Source organism: Rhinopithecus bieti, unplaced genomic scaffold (genome assembly GCF_001698545.2).
Source record: "Rhinopithecus bieti isolate Rb0 unplaced genomic scaffold, ASM169854v2 scaffold_15252, whole genome shotgun sequence".
Classification (NCBI taxonomy): Eukaryota; Metazoa; Chordata; class Mammalia; order Primates; family Cercopithecidae; genus Rhinopithecus; species Rhinopithecus bieti.
Window position 1 is genome coordinate 856230 of NW_016808399.1, and position 20446 is coordinate 876675.

Sequence of the window (20446 nt, forward strand, 5' to 3'; positions counted from 1 at the left end):
ATTCGCGTCTGCTCAGGCCTCTCCTGCTTCCCCTGTTGTTTTTTTAGCTGAGCCCTGCCCCCAGAGGTGGAGTCTATAGAGACAGGCAGGTTTCCTTGAGCTGCGGTGAGCTCCACCCAGTTGGAGCTTCCCAGCGGCTTTGTTTACCTACTTAAGCCTCAGCAATGGCGGGCGCCCCTCCCCCAGCCTCGCTGCTGCCGTTTCAGTTAGATTGCAGACTGCTGTGTTAGCAATGAGGGAGTTTAATGGGAAGAATGAAACAAATATTTATTTATTTATTTATTTATTTATTTATTTATTTATTTATTTTATTTTATTTTTTTGAGATGGAGTCTCGCTCTGTCACCCAGGCTGGAGTGCAGTGGCGCAATCCCAGCTCACTGCAAGCTACGCCTCCTGGGTTCACACCGCTCTCCTGCCTCAGCCTCCTGAGTAGCTGGGACTACAGGCACTTGCCACCACGCCCGGCTAATTTTTTGTATTTCAGTAGAGACAGGGTTTCACCGTGTTAGCCAGGATGGTCTCGATCTCCTGACTTCATGATGCGCCCGCCTCGGCCTCTCAAATTGCTGGGATTACAGGCATGAGACACCATGCCCAGTCGAAACAAATATTTATTAATTGGTTAATAAATGTAGACCAAACATAAAGCTATATATCATTTAATCAAGACTTCTCTCCTAGGTTTTATTATGCTCTGTTTACACCAGAGGAAACGGAGGATGGAAGAAGTATATTTCTCAGAATTAGTAATCAGGCTATTGGAATTTAAAGTGATTCTGTGTTAAATGCAAGCAACCAATTGTAATACCCAGATATAATTTAAGTCAAATATAGATAGCAGTAAACTAAAAGACTGTGTCTACAAGCATATATACTTACATTCCTACACAAATCTATTTATTTTTACAATAACATTTTCTCTACTATTTTTCCCAATGTCCAGATAGAAAAATTGAAGACATATCTTGTTAAGTGTTTTGTCATAGGCCATAGTTATGCTTTCATATGTTCCATAAACACATATTCATTCACTTATTCATATATCTTTATAAAATGCATATTAGCATATGAGTAAAACATAAAGGAGAACTGCCTTTTAAAGTTAAAAATCGGTTATTTGAGCTCCATAATTTTCAGGGTATATGAAATAAAGATCGGTATCCTGACTGTTTTTTAATAGTTGATTATTAATTGTGTCACCAGAATCCTTAAACTGACCTATAGCATCAAGTTTAGTCAGAGATCACAGATGCTATTAATTCTATCTATTCCATATGCTCTTTTTTTTTTTTTTTTTTTTTTTTTTTTTTTTTTTTTTTTTTTTTTTTTGAGACGGAGTCTCGCTCTGTCGCCCAGGCTGGAGTGCAGTGGCCGGGATCTCAGCTCACTGCAAGCTCCGCCTCCCGGGTTCATGCCATTCTCCTGCCTCAGCCTCCCGAGTAGCTGGGACTACAGGCGCCCGCCAGGTCGCCCGGCTAATTTTTTGTATTTTTAGTAGAGACGGGGTTTCACCGTGTTAGCCAGGATGGTCTCGATCTCCTGACCTTGTGATCCGCCCGTCTCGGCCTCCCAAAGTGCTGGGATTACAGGCTTGAGCCACCGCGCCCGGCCCTCCATATGCTCTTAATCATTCATTTCAGATGAGAGTCTAAGAAATGTTATCACTGGTCCTTGCCCCAATTCTCCTCCCTCTTTCTTAATATTTATTGCATGAAATAAATTGCAAGACTTTTTGAGGACTGGAGAAGTCAGTATTTTCTGGGTGTGTCATTTTTATCTTGATACCAGTCTGTTGTCCTTAACACCTTTGATGTCCCTCAAAATTAAATCAATGATAAAGGAGAAACAAGGCTAATTTTAGCATTTCCCTTCCTATTTTGCTATGCTCTGGCACTAAGTAGCCTTTCTACCAAGGAATAAATAACATGTACATTTGCTTGTTCATAGTCTGGTTACATTGAGAAATTAACGCACAAGATGTGAATGCTCAAGTACAACTGTAAAATGATTTCTAACCTTATTCTACCATTTTAAAACTGTGTTCTTCAGTTAAGCTGTAATTTCAAAAGAAAAGATTATATTTCAAATTAAGCTGTAACTCTAGGCATGAGATGAGCATACTGCAAGAACAATGCAAGGTTTGTATATTTTTCATAACTGATGCAGATTGCTATACAATCATTTAACATGGTGACAGGAAGTGATCATAAAATTGAGCCAAATGAATATACAGGCAAAAATTGTTTGTCTATTTACCTATATCATATACGAATATCTCAAAAAATTTATTTGCAATTTATTTACCTCATGATCTGGAAATCCAACTGAGAGCATGTTTCGTGTAGACATGAATAGTAAAAGCATAATTCCTAGGAATTTATTCTATGGATACGGCCCAAGTAAACAAATATTCAGAGTGTGAGGATATTCAAGGACACACTGTTTACTATAGCAAAAAGTAACACGATAACCAAAAAATTATGTAATGTCATCAACTGGAGCCCAGAAAAATAAATTATGTAATAACCATATTATAGCATAGGAAAAAGATATACCCATGCATGGTAAACTTAAAGATGTCCATATATATATACACACGCACATGCATATACATATACACGTAACACATATATACACTATATCTAAATATATGTACACTGTATATATATATATACACACAAACATACAAGAACACACATGTGCTTATTTAAATATTCATAAATATTTGTCTATGCATGGAATATTTATGGAGAGATACACAGGAAAACAGTAATGTTTACCTTCAGGAATTGGTATTGAAGGTAGAGCAGAGAATGGAGAATGCAAGAAATAGTGAGAAAAGATGTACTTTTATTTAGTATTCAATTATGTTTTGTATATGCTATGTCTAAAATGAAACCAAATCAGAACAGAAGAAGGAAAAATAGAACTAGCAAAACAGAGTAAGGATACTGCAAGATTTTAAATTCTCATTGTCAATTTTTCTTAAAGGAGATATAACCCTGCCTTCTTAAGGGAGAAGTGATTTCAATAGTTCCAAGGGAGTGCCCTTACCTGAAGAGCAAACAGAAGGATAATTCAATATGTGTGGCCAAGAAAGGAATTTATGATTTGTTTCCTTTTAAAAAATAAGCAAAACAATTTGTTACTACATCCTCGCCTTGCACTGTGTGACCTCTCTGTCAAAGAAAAGGGAAGCCTGAAGAAACAGAGGCAAGGCTGTTATTTATGGAGCCTGTTATGAGCAATGCATCTACTTGAATAAAGGGTTAAAGGTTCTCCAGCTTGCTAAGGCTTTACAGCTAGTTAGTGTCCACTTCACTCAAAGTCAGACCTCTTGACACTACATGAAGTTGATTTTCTTTGGTTAAAAAGAAGGTATAATTTATATTGGAAAAGCAGAGCAGTCAAGATGTTTTCAAATCTATGAAATTTTAGCCACAACATATTATCTTAACAAATAATATGGGTAAATATGTACAGAGTATGCAGTCTGTCCCAGACACCATATCAAGCTCATTCTATGTATTAATTCATTTTATCTTTTCACAGTCTGTAAAGAGAGGTAGTATTATTACAACTTGAGTTTTCAAATAAGAAAATCTAGGCTCAGAGAGCTTATGTAACTTGTTTACCAATAAAATTTTCCCTAAGCTACTCTAAAATTAATCTAAATTTATTATAAGGCACTAAAAGTATAGGATATAAAAGTAAAATAATTTTCAAGATAAAGTCATATAAATGTATTCTAAGACTGAAGATATAATGCAGATAAAAATAAACATCAACAGTTCTGACATGCTTAACTCAGTAATTACAAATTTATGATTAATTTATTGTCATAAGCTATGCACAGACATAAGTAGTATCATATTCACTCCTATATTACTAAAAAAAAGAAGTAGAATCATTGAAGTAAAAATTCTCTCAATTTTATTCAACCTAATTCAACCAATGGGATTGAGCTAATAATAGTCTAACCTTCTACATAATGTTTTAAAACAGATTTTAGAAAACAATAATTTTAGCAGTCATTATTTTATGAATGGGAAAATGTTGATTGCTGAAGTGACAACCTCTGAACATAAAATAATTCATTAAAAGTAACCTAAGAAGAATTCAGAATTTGCTGACTTTTTCCCCTTGTGGTCACACCACAAACCATGAAAAATGTGTGGTGTACCATCTGAAATACATTAAACTTCACTGGTACTTTAAATAGCTTTCCTAAGCCATTAGCCATCCAGAAATCTAATTGGTCTACTAAATGTGAATCAGCCACAGTCATATTTACCTAACTTGAAGAAGAGATGTAGAATATACCAATCTTCATTAACTTGGGTGAAATCTTATATATGATTTTGTCTAATGCTCCCTGAAAGCAGAAAATCCATCTAAAACATGTTTGAAAGTTGGTCATTTCCCTCTCAATATTTTTCAGTGATTGAATTCACTCTACTTTTAGAAAAGCCTCTTCAACTTTGACAGTTTTATTGGCTATGAAAACTCTTAACCTGAATTAAAAATTTCCTTCCCTAATTTTTGACCCATTTGCTCTGGTTCTGCCAAATGGAGCTACATAGTCCACCCTTTCCTGTAGGAGCCCTTCCGGTATTTGTAGACAGCCATCACATCTCCCTAAATTCTTTCCAGGTTAGTTATGCCCAGCTGCCTCAAAGTTTCTTAGAGGGTTGTTTTCCAACTTCTCATTGGATAATTAATGTTCCTGCTGAAACATGACCCATGAGAGTGGTTGCTGTGTCCCAAAATAGTCTGAATTTTGTAGATTACAATGTAACCATGTCTGCTTCCATATTGCTATCAATGCAACCTAGGTGTGTGTTGTTTTTGCAGTTACTGTAGTTGTTATTGTTAAGCATTCTGGTCACATATTTAATTGCTGCCGAGTTTATGTTAAATTATAATTTTGAGTAATTTACATTAACGTCCATCAGATGATGTCTCTTTCATTCCAGTTTTTAATTTATCACAGTACAGTTTCTCTTCATTAGCTCTACCTGTAATCTTAATGCAGGCAGCTCTCTGCTGCAGCTGTCCTTTCAGTTCTGTACCACATGCATATCTGATAAGCAATTTCCTGTGTTTTCATCCAAGTAATGAATCAAAAATTCTGAATAGGTCAGGGGCATGGACAAAGACCTTTAGCACAGCACTGGGGACCTCAATCCAGGCAGATAGATAACAACATAAATAGGGTACATTTAAAAAAGTTTAACTCAGATAAACTCTTAAAGAATTTTGCAGTCAGAAAATCTTGCAAATGTTATTCTAATTTCAGCAGATATGTAAGTTTTATGTTATATGCTTTAAATTCACTTTTATTTGTAAATTTTTTTGAGGGGGAGCTTGAAAACACCATAAATTGTCCATGATTAAAACCGCTGAAAGAGCTATAAAATATTAATAATTATTTTATGAGTTTGGAATTATTATCTCTATATGCAGATTTAGAAACAAAACTTGGTGAGAGTCAATAGTTTAATTAAGCTTACACAGATAGTAGTAGAGCCAGAATTCAAACCCAGATCCGGAGTGCCACTTGTTTCAACTAGTTCTATTAGCTAAATAGTTCAGTCCTCTTCTTCAGCCCCCACTACTATCATATCATACTGGGGAAAACAACCCTTCCTTGAGCCTGTGTGGTATTCTCTCATAATATCACCACCACTTTCTTTCTCCTTTTACCATTATTTCACTGTTGCTACAACCTTCTTCTTCAACAAGAAAAAAGAATATGCAAGGGACTGAATGCATCTGTTTTCATAAAATAGTTTACATGCATACTCAGAAATGCATATGAAACTGTCACATGAAAAACTTAACAATACCATTACACAGAATGCATTATCAAATGCAGCATTTTAGTTGAGCCATTTAATTAGTGACGTTAATACTATGCACTGTCCTCCTCTTTATCAACCGTATCAGCCATTTATCAACCAAATCAACAAAGAATAATGGAGATAATTTGGGATTTTAGTTAGAAAAGGAGAATTGAAATCCCTCTGCCAATATGTATTAGTTCCTCAGGTGAGTATGCTAGGACTCTGCTGGTCTCACTCTGTACCTTCTCCCCAAGTAATCTCTTCCAAACCAATGGCTCCATTTTCCAACTCTAAGCCAATAACTTCCCAGTGCATTTTTTTTTTTTTAGACAGAATTTCGCTTTTGTTGCCCAGGCTGGAGTCCAATGGCATCATCTCGGCTTACTGCAACCTCCGCCTCCTGGGTTAAAATGATTCTCCTGCCTCAGCCTCCCTAGTAGCTGAGATTACAGGCGCCCACCACCACACCTAGCTAATTTTTTGTATTTTAGTAGAGACGGGATTTGACCTTGTTGGCCAGGCTGGTCTTGAACTCCTGACCTTAGGTGATCTGCCTGCCTTGGCTTCCCAAAGCACTGTGATTCCCAGTGCATTTCTAAAGTGTAGGCCTCTCTTCTGAGCTTTAGCTTCATTTGTCCCCGTCTCCTCAAAGTTCCCAGTGGAGGTTTCATATACACTTCACATTCAGCATGTCCCAAACGAAACTCACCAGCTTTTCCCCATTGTTCAGTGATCATAATTTCAGTTACCAGTATCCACCAGACACCCAGGCCAGAAATTTGGGGAGCATCCTGGGTTCCAACTTCTGCATTCCTCACAACCAGTCTTTACATCCTATAGTTCTAATTTTAAAAAATCTCCAAAGCAGTCCTCTTCCCTTTGCTTCTACTGCCACCTCCCTAGTTCACGCTACCATGATTTCCCCTTGAATACAGCTAAATCTACTTAATTGGCTTGCCTATCCACCCTTTCCTGTCTCATATTCACTACAAACAGGGAGATCTTTCTAATATCTAAATCTTATCATGACACTCCTTTACTTAAAAACCTTCTATTACTTTTCCTAGAACAATGTTCTAATTTCCTACTGTGCTTTATAGGGCCAGCATTGCAGACTTCATCTCTAACCACTCCCTTGTTTCAAATCCTACTAGATTTCCGTAATTTCTTCAAACTCACAATGCTCTCTACCATTGTACAGCTTATAGGGTGTTTTTATTTGGCATTTATATCCTGAGAATGCAGTGATGGATATATGGAATTACTTCTACTTCAGTACAGAGTATCAGACATTAAGACCACTCCACCCAGATTCATTAAAAGATTAAAGGGGCGGGGAGAGGGAGTGAGGTACCAACCTGAATGAGCATCCAGCTAAACTGGCAAAGGTACAGGTAATGTGTGACAGCAGCCACAGCTGAACAGCTCTCCTCAGCGAGTTGGGGACTTGCATATGCAGACGCCAGAAACAGAATCTGTAAAAAAAACAGATACTTCTATTTTTAAAATATGCTAAAATTGATGAAGAATATTAAGAAAGTAAATGCTTTCTTATCTAAATCTATGACTCAGTGATTCCACGGGAAAGTAAATTGACTTGTTGTCTAAACTGATATGACTTTAAGAGTCATTCTAAAAATGGCAATATATGGATTTTTATATTTCTAAGAAATAATGCATGATATGAAATTATGCTACATGTTGCTCTAGGCTCTCATAAGGAAATTCGCAAGGTAAACCTGGTTCTTATCATTGATGAGCAAAAGTCCCATGAAATACATTTATTTTAGCAAAGTAGAAAATAGTGGAAATACTACTCCTTGTGTAAATCAAAGCTAATGGGAGAGAAAAGAAAGAGAAATCAAATATTTGACTTTACCCATCACCTGCAGCCTCTTGCCAGGAAGTAACACAGACAACAAAACGGACGTAAAATGAGTTTAAAAATTCAAATTCTATGATTATCTTAATCTTTGATTTTTATTTCAAGGGCCTTCAAGCCTTTGTTCAAAAGTCACAATGAGGCCTCTCTTGACCACACTATTTAAAATTGTATCCTGCTTTTTAATTTCCTTCTCACACACATAATTCCCCAACTCTACTTTTCTCTCTCTCTCTCTCTCTCTTTTAACCATCACACATCACCTTCTAACATGCTTTGTATTTGCATTTCTTTTTTTTTGTTTTTTGGCTATTAGTCTCACCTCCTAGAATATAATCCCCGCAAAGACAGGATCGTTGACTGTTTTACTCACTAATGTAACCCAAGCACATAGCTTAGTGACTGGCACATGGTAGGTACTCAATAAATACTTGCTGAGTAAATAAGCAAGTGAAGTAAATAACTCTTTGTGATTTCTATCTTTTCGTATTTTCTCCAATAAATGACTACTGTGTCAAATATTGCAAGGATGAGTGTAGATGGCAGGGGGAAACTTGGAGCAATAATATTGGGCTATAAATTCTCAATGAATAAACTCTGGCTCCCCTTACAGATAGGAATCAACTTTTTGACTATATTTTCAGAGAGTACTACTGTGCCTGGAATACAGAGGTGATCAATAAATGTTTATTATAAAAATGAATGATTTATTCCAAAAGCACAGAGGAGAAAACTAGTTGACTTATGCCTTAAAATCTCTCAACTTTTAAAAAGAAAACATGAATGCCTTTAATGCTATTTGAATTTATTTAAAAAAATAAATAGCGTGCCCCAAAATAAATAAGACCACAGGACAAAATGTAGTTTAAATTTCAAGTGAAATATGCCCCTCCCCAATCCTCTTGTTACCAAGGACACGTCCCTCAACTCCCCTTGAAAATTTCTACTCAAGTGTATTGGTAGGGCAGCATCCCTGTGGTAAATTCGTTAGGATCTGCAGTGAGGCTTTGCATGTTCCCAACATCTCAATTTCACAATGAAAGATGCACCTTAATCTGATTCCTCAATTACATAAGACCCAACATGCTAATTTAAAATTAATAATTATTAATAATTACCAATTTATTACTATAATTGATATTGACTGTAAATTAATAAATCTACAATATGTATCTCTTATGCTGAAGTGACTCTTTCTTCTTGGAAATTATTCATTGAGTACCTTAATGTACCATCAAGTACAGAATTTAAAAAAATCTTTTTTTTAAGCTATGGACAGTGAACAAGTCCTTTTCCCCTTCTACTTCCCTCATCAATAATAGAAGGAAGTTGGAAAAAATCAACTCCAGAGTCTCTTTCTACTCCAAGACTCCAGAATAATTTTTAAAATGAGAAGTACCTTGATTCAACTTTCTGTTTACTTAGCCTTGGATATGGTGCATTTGTAATATACACTATTACAAAGAAGGCATGCCAGCATTTAAAGCAGAAAATAGAAATTTATGTAACATTATTTCCTGACAAATGTGTTCCCTTAAAAAAAATAAAGTCCACAAATTCACCTTCCTAGAACACACCACAACATAGCTTTTGAATTATTAGAGATTATGCTTACATTTTCCTTGACTTTTTTTGTCTAACTTTACCATTTATTCTGACCTTTATTATAGGTCATAAATTAAACCTTTCTAAATTCCACAATTATTCCTTGAACACCTTCTATGCACTAAGCACTGGAACTATGACTTAAGAGTATGGTATGGTTTAGCCAAAAAAAAAAAAAGGATAAAAAAGCAATCATTTTAACATTTCATGTTCTGTCTTTTCACAAAGGTGCATCTATTTCCATAAAGTCTTCATAAATGTAGGTACAATAAATTCAAGCCTTTCTAATTCAGATTCTATTATATGGATTGTGTTGAAGTTTACCTAGTAGTTTTGTTCTAATCAACTTAAATAGGTTATTATATAATAGAATAGTGTAATCCAAATTATAATTGACTATGTTTAGCTTTAAGCATTCTATGAAACTACCTATAAGTATATGCTAACTTAAATTATTTTTCAATATGTTTTCTTTGAAGCAACTAAATCAGTACAGATTCTTGTTTAAAACTGTATTTACTTTCAGAATAGTTTTAACATCCAAAATTCTATTCTTAAGGTATGATTTGATATTTTATTATACTCTAATCTCCTTTTCTAAATTATAAGAAGATCAGTTACAAATCTACTTTTGTAAACCATGAAAGTTGTTCCAGGTTATTATCTGAATTATGGGAATTGCTTCTGTCTGTACAGAAGATTAGTCAGCAAGAGGAGGCTGAGCTGTCACAATGCACATTGCTATAAAAGGGGTGCACAAAGAATACTTGGAGAACTAGGTATTACATGTGACCAGGACTACCCAAAATTTCATTAACTTAATTTAAAATGGAAATAAAATGAGACCAAGTAAAACAAAATAAATAAAATCTCCCAGCATATTTAGCTCTCTCATTTTAAGGCTACAAAACCTAAAATAGATGGAGTTTCACCATTGTTCTTTTATTCAAACACAGAGATTACCAGAAAAAAGGTTATTTTCACAGTCAGTTCTCTGGAAGCATTAAGTTGAACATGAACAAAAAAAGGAATTTTTCAAAGGTTCTCAGTTGTTCATACGTTGATTTATTCAGTATGAACGAGTGCTTAAGTATCCACTATCTACAAACTATTGTGCTGGGCAAGATGAAGTACATGATGGCAGAAAACTGCTGTATACCAGCATGGCGCTACATGTTTTCCCTCGTTCTTTTGTGTATAACTCATATATTAATAATGTGAAGTCATTATTGTTTTTACCCCAATTTAGTAAATAACGAAGGAAGAACTATAGGATAATTAACATATTTAAAGGTCCTTAAACAAGTTTTAAATTTAAAATGCGATTCAAATTCTGGTATCCTGATTTGCAGTACCAGCATTCCTTCTTCTTCTTTTTTTTTTTTTTTTTTTTTTTTTTTTTTTTTTTTTAGACGGAGTCTCGCTCTGTCGCCCAGGCTGGAGTGCAGTAGCATGATCTTTTGGCTCACTGCAACCTCCGCCTCCCGGGTTCAAGGGAATCTCCTGCCTCAGCCTCCTGAGTAGCAGCTGGAACTACAGGGCATGCCACCATTTTTTGTATTTTTAATAGAGACGGGTTTTCATCGTGTTAGCCAGGATGGTCTCGATCTCCTGATCTCGTGATCCACCCACTTCGGCCTCCCAAAGTGCTGGGATTATAGCATGAACCACTGCGCGTCGCCAAAACTAGTCAGTTTTTAAAGGACCAGCTCAAATTTTGCCTGACTTACTCTGATAATGGCAGATTCCTAGACTTTCCTATTTTTTAAAGTGGGACATCCCTTGTTATTGAGCATTTATAATGAGCCAAATGTAGTTCTTTCTAATAGAAGGCTGCCTAAGGGTGAAGCTAGACATATGAATGCAATACAATGTGACAAGTATTGTAGCAGGGTATGGAGTAAAATATTAGGAGAATGCAGAGTTGAGAGTATTAGCACTGCCTGTGGGGATTCAAATAAACTTTCAGAGAGGAAACCCAAGTCCCATCTGCCCCACCTTCTCTTCCTAAGTTTATCTTCCATAAGACTCTTTGTATACCAAACATTCTATCCAAATGCATTTACTGCTATTCCCTAAACATACTTCTTCATGTCTCTACTCTTGCCTTTGTTCTTCCTCTTCCTTTTATCTACAATTTCTCTTTCTCATCTTCCCAGGTTAAACTCATGTTTACCTTTCAAAATGTGGTAGAACTCTGTCATGAATACCTGGAAATTCTACCTGCTTACTCTGATCATGGCAGATTCCTAGACTTTCCTATTTTTTAATACCTGGTTATTCCTTTCAACCATAAACAACCTTTTTCTCCTCCGAACTTTTAAAATAAGATTTTATTATAAGAATTTTCTCATAAATCTCAACTTTTAAATAAAATTAATTTTAAAGTCTTTGAAAACTTGTCAACTTCTTAAAACAATGTGATCCTATCCATTCTTATAATTATTTTAAAGTATATTTTTGTAAAAAAGAGAACATGGCAAGCATCCTGTACAGATTCTATCATGAGTTTGAACACAAGTAGGTGTTTGTTTAAAAAACAGCTTTATTGATGTATGATTGACAGACAATAAAAGGTGCATATTTAAAGTATTTGACCTCATAGGTTTTTGCACCTGTGAAGCCATCATCACAATTAAAATAATGAACACATGCATCAGCCCCAAAAGTTTTCTCGTGCCCTTTGTAGTACCTCCCTGCACCACCAGCACCCCTACAACCCTAGGCATACACTGATCTGGTTTTTTTTTTTTTTTTTTTTTTTTTTGAGATGAGTCTCGCTCTGTCACCCAGGCTGGAATGCAGTGGCGTAATCTCGGCTCACTGCAAGCTCCGCCTTGTGGGTTCACGCCATTCTCCTGCCTCAGCCTCCAAGTAGCTGGGACTACAGGCACCCACCACCACACACGGCTAATTTTTTGTATTTTTAGTAGAGATGGGGTTTCACTGTGTTAGCCAGGATGGTCTCGATCTCCTGACCTCGTGATCCGCCCACCTCGCCCTCCCAAAGTGCTGGGCTTACAGGCGTGAGCCACCGCGCCCAGCCACTGATCTTTTTCTAATACATTAGTTTGCATTTATTAAATTTTATATAAATATAGGCATATGTGCTCTTTTGTGTCCAATTTCACTCAGTATATTTGGAGATTTTTTTCCCAAAATAATGTACCCATATTTTTTCAGCACCATTTGTTGAAAGACTGTCATCTTTCCTCTAGTAAACTGCCTTTGGGTATTTGCCTATATATGTTGGAGTCTATTTCTGGGCTCTCTAAACTGTTCCCTTGATCTATTTGTCTGTGTTTACAACAATACTACATCATCTAGATTACTGTAGCTATATTTATTGAAAAGGGTAGTGTTAGGTTCTAATTTATTCTTTTCCAAAGTTGTTTTGGTTATTCTTAGTCATTTGCATTTCCATGTGACTTTTATGATGAGGTAGTCAATTTCTACAAAAGAAAGCTGAATCTCAACCTGGGGAGAAATGACATATTAACAACATTCACTCTTGCATCCCATTAATACAGTGTCTTTCTTCATTTATTTAGGTCTTCTCTAGTTTCTCTCAGCGGTGTTTTGTAGTTATGCACATACATCTCCTTCACACATTAAAAAAAAGATTCACCCCTAATTCTTTTATATGTTAAATATTATTGTAATTGATATTTTTATTAAATTTTAGTTTCTGATTATTCCTTCCTGACACATAGAAATACAATTTATTTTTATATATTGATCTTGTACCCTGTAAACTTACAGAATCACGTTAGTTTGAGTAGCTGTTTTGTAGATAACATTGTATTTTAAATATAGGATCATGTCATCTCTATATAAATAGGGTTTTACTTATTTGCTAATTAGAATGCTCTAATTGTCTTATCTTGCCTATTGTACTTGCTGGGAGAAATATATGCACACACACACACACACACACACACACACACACACACACACACAATTAAATAGAAGTGGCAAAAATGAACAACCTTGTTTTGTTTCTAATTTTAGGGGGAAAGCATTCAGTTTTTCAGCATTGAGTATTGTTATGGGCTAAATTGTTTCCTCTCCAAATTCACATGTTGGAGTCCCAAACCCCAGTACTTCAGTATGTAACTGTATTTGAAGATAAAGTTTTAAAATAGGTAATTAAGTTAAGATGAGGTCTTTAGAATGGTACTAGTCCATTATGACTGGTGTCCTTACAGGAGGTGAAAATTTTGGACACAGATACACACATGCACAGAAGACAAACCATGTGAAGACAAAGGGAGATGATGGCCACCTAAAAGCTGAGGAGAGAGGCCTCAGTATGAAGTCAACCCTAAAGACACCTTCAACTCAGACGGTAGCCTCCAAACTGTGAGAAAATTAGTGTTGTTAAAGCCATCCAGTCTGTGTTACTTTGTTATGGCAGCCCTAGCAAACTAATACAAGTACATTAGTTACATAGTTACATAGTTTTATAGATACCTTTACCAGGTTAAGAACATTCCTTCTCTTCTTACTTTGCTGTTTGCTGGGAGTTTTTATTGGGAATTTTATTGGGAATAAATTTATTTTTATTGGGAATTGATATTAAATTTTGTTAATTATATTTGCCTACAGAAATTATCCAAAATATTTCTTTCTTTTCTCTCTCTCTTTTTTTTTTTTTTTTTTTTTTTTTTAAGACAAGGTCTGGCTCTGTTGTCCAGGACAGAGTGCAGTGGCACAATTTTGGCTCATTGCAGCCTCAACCTCCTGAACTCAAGCAATCCTCCCATCTCAGCCTCAAAAGTAGTTGGGGAATACAGCCATGCACCACTGGCCTGGCTCATTTTTGTATTTTTTTCTTTTCTTTTCTTTTGTAGAGCCAGGGCTTTGCCATGTTGCCTAGGCTAGTCTTGCAATCCCCAGCTCAGGTGATCCACCTGCTTCAGCCTCCCAAATAAAAAACATTTTTTATTTTAGTTTGCTATTAATTACATTGATTAACTTTTGAATTTTAAGTCATCCTTGCATTATTGGGATAGCTATCATTCTGTCATGATATATTATCATTTTGATTTGCTAATATTGTATTAAGAATATTTGCATCTATGTTTATGAAAGACATTGGTTGGTAGTATACTACTTCATATATAGAATGAAAACCTCACAATAATATACTATTTTCTCTCCTGATCTCCTGGCATATATTCTACTTTTATATATGTTGCAAACCTCACACTACTTTGTCATTATTTTTTCTTCAATAGTTAATTATCTTTAAAATAGATTTAGATAGTAGGAAAACTTCATATAGTAATATATATACATATATAGTGTAAAATATATTACATATATAGTTAAATATATAATATATGTTATATATACTATATGTATATATGGTGTGTGTTGTAATATATAAAACATGTTTGAATTTAAAAAAGGGAAGCAAAAATTAGCCCTGCACTACAGAATTTTTATAGAAGGTATTTTAGTATTGCTTTTATTTTTTCTCTTTTCTTTAAAAAGTCATCTTCTGAGAAACAGATCTTATGACTCCATTACACCAAGACTAGTCCCTTTTTCATCTGGTGCCACAGCCAAAGAAGTACTGATTTATTTTTATAAAAATAGTAACAGCAACAAATAATAAAGTGTACTTTTTAATGAATGTGTTTTCCATTGCCAGGTACTGGCTAAAGTGCCCTAAGATATTATTTTAATCATATTAAATACTGTCTATGCAATTACAGATCACTGGCTGTTTTATCCATAGTGAAGGAAACTGGGCTTATAAAAGTAAAACGTTGCCCAAGGGCACAGACCCTAAGGAAAGACTATTTCTTTTTTTTCTGCTTAATTATGCTTGGTAGAGTATTGCCTGGATCATGTGCCACTTGGTAATGCCATACTTAGTTTCTTGCATTTTCTGTATCTTTCTTCATTACCTTGTGCTCCCATAGCATGTTTACATTTTTTTTTCTGTCAATTCCAAATTCTTAACATTTGCTGTGATTGATGCATTCCTTGCTCTAACATTACAGCCTTACCACTGATGTCACACAGCTATACCTAAGATACAACAGATCTCAGGATCTTGAGCCAAGTTTGTGTGACTTTCAAAGCCTGTGGTTCTAACGCACTTTAATACTTAAAATATACCACTTAAAATGAGCTAGCATGTACTCCAAAAATCACTAAAGCCACATACTCACACTTCCTGCTTGTATAGGAGATTCTCTAAAGTATATAGAATCTTTTCATTTGAAGGAAGAACAATGATTGCAAAGGCTGGCTGAAATATCAAGCTGAAACCATCAAGATTCATTTTGAATATTACAAGTTTGACTAAATTTTACATGTAGAGTGGATTTTCAATAGTACATTTCTAGTTCTGTAATGACAGTTTACGATTCCGGGAAACCCAAAAAAGTCTCTATATCTGGAGTGAACATAATTAAAAATTATTTACACAGATAGCACACTAAGGTTTTTGCATTCTACTACTTTACTGATTACTGAGTCATTACTCAGAAAATTTCAGATTTTAGATAATTTTTTTGTTAATTATGTTTGTTGACAATTAAACTTGTGACAAAACCTGTTCATTTTTTCTTTATTTTGTTAGTGGATACATGGCCAAGAATCTGAATACAAAGATACATGGTCTGAATATAATTCAGACCTACAGTCATCTTCAAATGTACAATAAACTTATTTGAAATATATAGTGGGAAATTGGCTGTTTTGCTTCATAAGTTATCAATTGAAATATTTTGAATTAACTCTCATTGGAATCCTGACCTTAGATAAGCATACATATAAGCTGTGAAAGGAAAACCTTATTAGATGGAATTGAAGAGAAACTTGAGCAAGGACTAATAAAATCTTATATAAATCTAACAATAGTGTTTTATTAACTCACAGGCATAGCCTAACCCTTTACTCTGCCAAGTCCCAAGTTTATACTTTCCTGCTGCAACGTAATGAAATTAAGTGTTTTCTCTAGTGGAGTGACATTAGATTTTTCTTAAAAATTAAAAAAAAATTATTAGTTCCCTTCCCATTTTACCAGCGAGGATATTGATTGCTTGTCCTTAATTATTGAGAGAGTTATCATTTCCCTGTCGACGTACACCTGTATTTTTAAACTACAAAGCACAATTCCCAATATTTCATCCAATGTAAAGTTGACAGAGAAGCCAACATCATAGGTTACTTTTATTGCATAATTGCTTTAGTTATGAACACTTTCCCAGTACAAAAGGTTGCATGATCTAAAAGATAAAAAACGAGGGAGAAGGTATTTCAATATGGGAGCATTTTTACAATCAGATCATCTTTTCATTCCTTTATCTAATCATTCAGAACTGGTGAGTTAGTAGCTTGCTGCTTTTTAGCATGCCATACTATCAAAATCCAAGATTAGAACATTTCAGTAATAACCCGTTGGAAACAAAATCCTAAGGACATATAAAGGAAGTCCACTTTATGAAAAATGTAACTGCTTTTTCAACATCTTTACCTTTTCTTGTACTTGCCCAAATTATGTCATGATCATTTACCTATAAACATGAAGTCTAAAAGAGTATAAACATTTGTGCATATGTTACATTTTCTTTTATTATTTCTATTCCCAGCATAACTCAATTTAGGCCAAAATGTTAAGTTTAGTTGTGATTTTATATTTCCTTAGGTTAACTTGAGACATGTAAACAAGTAAATTATTTATATGCTATATAATCCTCTACCTACTAGTATATTTACTTAATAGTAGTTTTGTGGCTTAGGAAGCAGAGTAACTAATTAGAGTGAATTAATGGCACATACTGGTTGCTCTATGTTTCTGATTTGCTTTGGGCTGAATCTTTGTGTTGCTCAAGCATTGTTTCTGCTGTTTAGCAGTTGCCTAAGTTCATATGTTGGAGCCTAATCCCCAGAGTGATGGCATTTGGAGATGGGGCCTTTATTTGGGAGCTAATTAGGTCATGACAGTGAAGCCCTCATGACCGAGATTCCATCAACATATATATTCTGTGTGCTTGCCACATGCCTGATTCCAGAGCCAAGGTTCTGTTATTTTAAATCACATTCTATTTCAGGTTGAGGGTTATTTTGAGAAGGCCTGGGATGTATGAATAAACAAACATATACAGGACTCTCTGCTTTGGGGCAGCAGGCAAGAAGTATAGACAATAAAATATATAGGTCTTTGGCATATAAAATTGGGAAATGCATTATTTTCAGATCAAAAGCAAGAAAACTATTATGATTTTGGTTTATTTGCTCATAAATGAGGAATAAATGTGTCTGAGTCAGTTCGGGCTGTTATGACAAATATTATTATAGAGACTGGGTAGCTTAAACAACAAACATTTATCATGGTTCTAGAGGACGGAAAGTCCAAGATCAAAGTGCCAGAAGATCTGGTGTCTGGTGAGAACCCGCTTCCTCGTTTGCAGACGGTCGTCATCTCATTGTGTCCTTACATGGCAGAGAACACAGAGAAAAAAAGCGAGCTCTCTCTGTTCTTTTCTTCTAAGTGCACAAATCTCGGTCATGAGGGCTTCACTGTCATGACCTAATTAGCTCCCAAATAAAGGCCCCATCTCCAAATACCATCACTCTGGGGATTAGGCTCCAACATATGAACTTAGGCAACTGCTAAACAGCAGAAACAATGCTTGAGCAACATAAAGATTCAGTCCAAAGCAAATCAGAAACATAGAGCAACCAGTGTGTGCCATTAATTCACTCTAATTAATTATTCTGCTTCCTAAGCCACAAAACCACTATTAAGTAAATATCCTAGTAAGTAGAGGATTATATAGCATATAAATAATTTACTTGTTTACATGTCTCAAGTTAACCTAAGGAAATATAAAATCACAACTAAACAACATTCTGGCCTAAATTGAATTATACTAGGAATAGAGATAATAAAAGAAAATGCAACATATGCACAAATATATCAAACNTAAAACAGTTGAAATTTAAAAAAGGAAGCAAAATTAGCCCGCACTACAGAATTTTATAGAGGTATTTTAGTATGCTTTTATTTTTTCTCTTTTCTTTAAAAGTCATCTTCTGAGAAACAGATCTTTATGAGTCATTAACACCAAGACTAGTCTTTTCATCTGGTGCACAGCCAAAGAAGTACTGATTTATTTTTATAAGAAATAGTAACAGCAACAATAATAATAGTTACTTTTTAATGAATGGTTTTCATGTGCCAGGTACTGTGCTAAAGGCCCTAGAGATATTATTTCATCATATTTAAATAATCTATGCAATTTACAGATCACTGCTGTTTTATCTCATAGTGAAGGAAACTGGGGCTTAATAAAAGTAAATACGTTTGCCAAGGGCACAGACCTAAGGAAAGACTATTTCTTTTTTCCTGCTTAATTATGCTTGGTAGAGATTGCCTGGATCATGTGCCACTTGGAATAATGCCATACTTAGTTTCTTGCATTTTCTGTATCTTTTCTTCATTACCTTGTGCTCCCATAGCATGTTTACATTTTTTTTTTCTGTCAATTCCAAATCTTAACATTTGCTGTGATTGATAGCATCTTGCTTAACATTACAGCTCTTACCACTGATGTCACACAGCTATACCTAAGATACAACAGACTCAGGACTTGAGCCAAGTTTGTTGACTTCAAAGCCTGTGCTTCTAACCACTTTTAATACTTAAAATAACCACTTAAAATGATGCTAGCATGTACTCCAAAAATCACTAAAGCCACATACTCACACTTCCTGCTTGTATAGGAGATTCTCTAGAAGTATATAAAGTCTTTTCATTTGAAGGAAGAACAATGAGTGCAAAGGCTGGCTGAAATATCAAGCTGAAACATCAAGATCATTTGAATATTACAAAGTTTGAACTAAATTTTACATGTAGACTTGGATTTTCAAAGTTACATTTCTTAGTTCTGTAATGACAGTTTACGAATTCCGTGGAAACAAAAAAGTCTCTATATCTGGAGTGAACATAATTAAATTATTTACACAGATAGCACACTAAGGTTTGCATTCTACTACTTTACTGATGGTACTGAGTCATTACTCAGAAAATTCAGATTTTAGATAATTTTGTTGTTATTATTGTTGTTGAACAATTAACTTGTGACAAAACCATGTTCATTTTTTCATTTTATTTTGTTAGTGGATACATGGCCAGAATCTGAATACAACAGATACATGGTCTGAATATAATTCAGACTCTACAGTCACTTCAAAATTGTACAATAAACTTATTTGAAATATATAGTGGGAAATTGCTGTTTTTGCTTCATAAGTTATCAATTGAAAATATTTTGATTAAACTTCTCATGGAATTCCTTGGACTTAGATAAGCATACATATAAGCTGGAAAGGAAACCTTATTAGATGGAATTGAAGAGAAACTGAGCAAGACTAATAAAATTCTATATAAATCTAACAATAGTGTTTATTAACTCACAGGCCATAGCCTAACCTTACTCTGCAAAGTCCAAAGTTTATACTTTCTCTGCCTGACAACGTAAAAGAAATTAATGTGTTTTCTCTAAGTGGAGTGACATTAGATGTTTCTTAAAAATTAAAAAAAAATTATTATTCCTTCCCATTTTACATCGAGGATATGATTGCTTGTCCTTAATTATTGAGAGAGTTATCATTTCCCTGCTACGTACACCTGTATTTTTAAAACTACAAAGCACAATTCCCAAATATTTCATCCAATGTAAAGTTGACAGAGAAGCCAACATCAAGGTTACTTTTATTGCATAATTGCTTTAGTTAGAACACTTTCCCAAGTACAAAAGTGTTGCATGATCTATAAAAAGATAAAAAAAGAGGGAGAAGGTATTTCAATATGGGAGCATTTTACAAATCAGATCATCTTTTCATTCCTTTATCTAATCATTCAGAACTGGTGAGTTAGTAGCTGCTGCTTTTTAGGCATGCCATACTATCAAACCAAGATAGAACATTATCAGTAAAAATGTTTGAACAAAATCCTAAGGACATATAAAGGAAGTCACTTTATGAAAAATGTAACTGCTTTTCAACATCTTTACCTTTTCTTGTACTTGCCCAAATTATGTCTATGATGCATTACCTATAAACATGAAGTCTAAAAGTATAAACA

The 20446-nt window shown here is 34.7% G+C and overlaps 1 protein-coding gene across 1 annotated transcript in view; it reads right to left on the bottom strand.

Moving 5' to 3' along the window:
- The window catches only part of ADGRV1 (adhesion G protein-coupled receptor V1), a 566041-nt gene that overhangs the window by 206263 nt on the left and 339332 nt on the right, over nt 1-20446 (bottom strand). Inside the window, 1 exon segment of the mRNA XM_017886717.1 lies at nt 7208-7324. Coding sequence (XP_017742206.1) covers nt 7208-7324 — 117 coding nt within the window.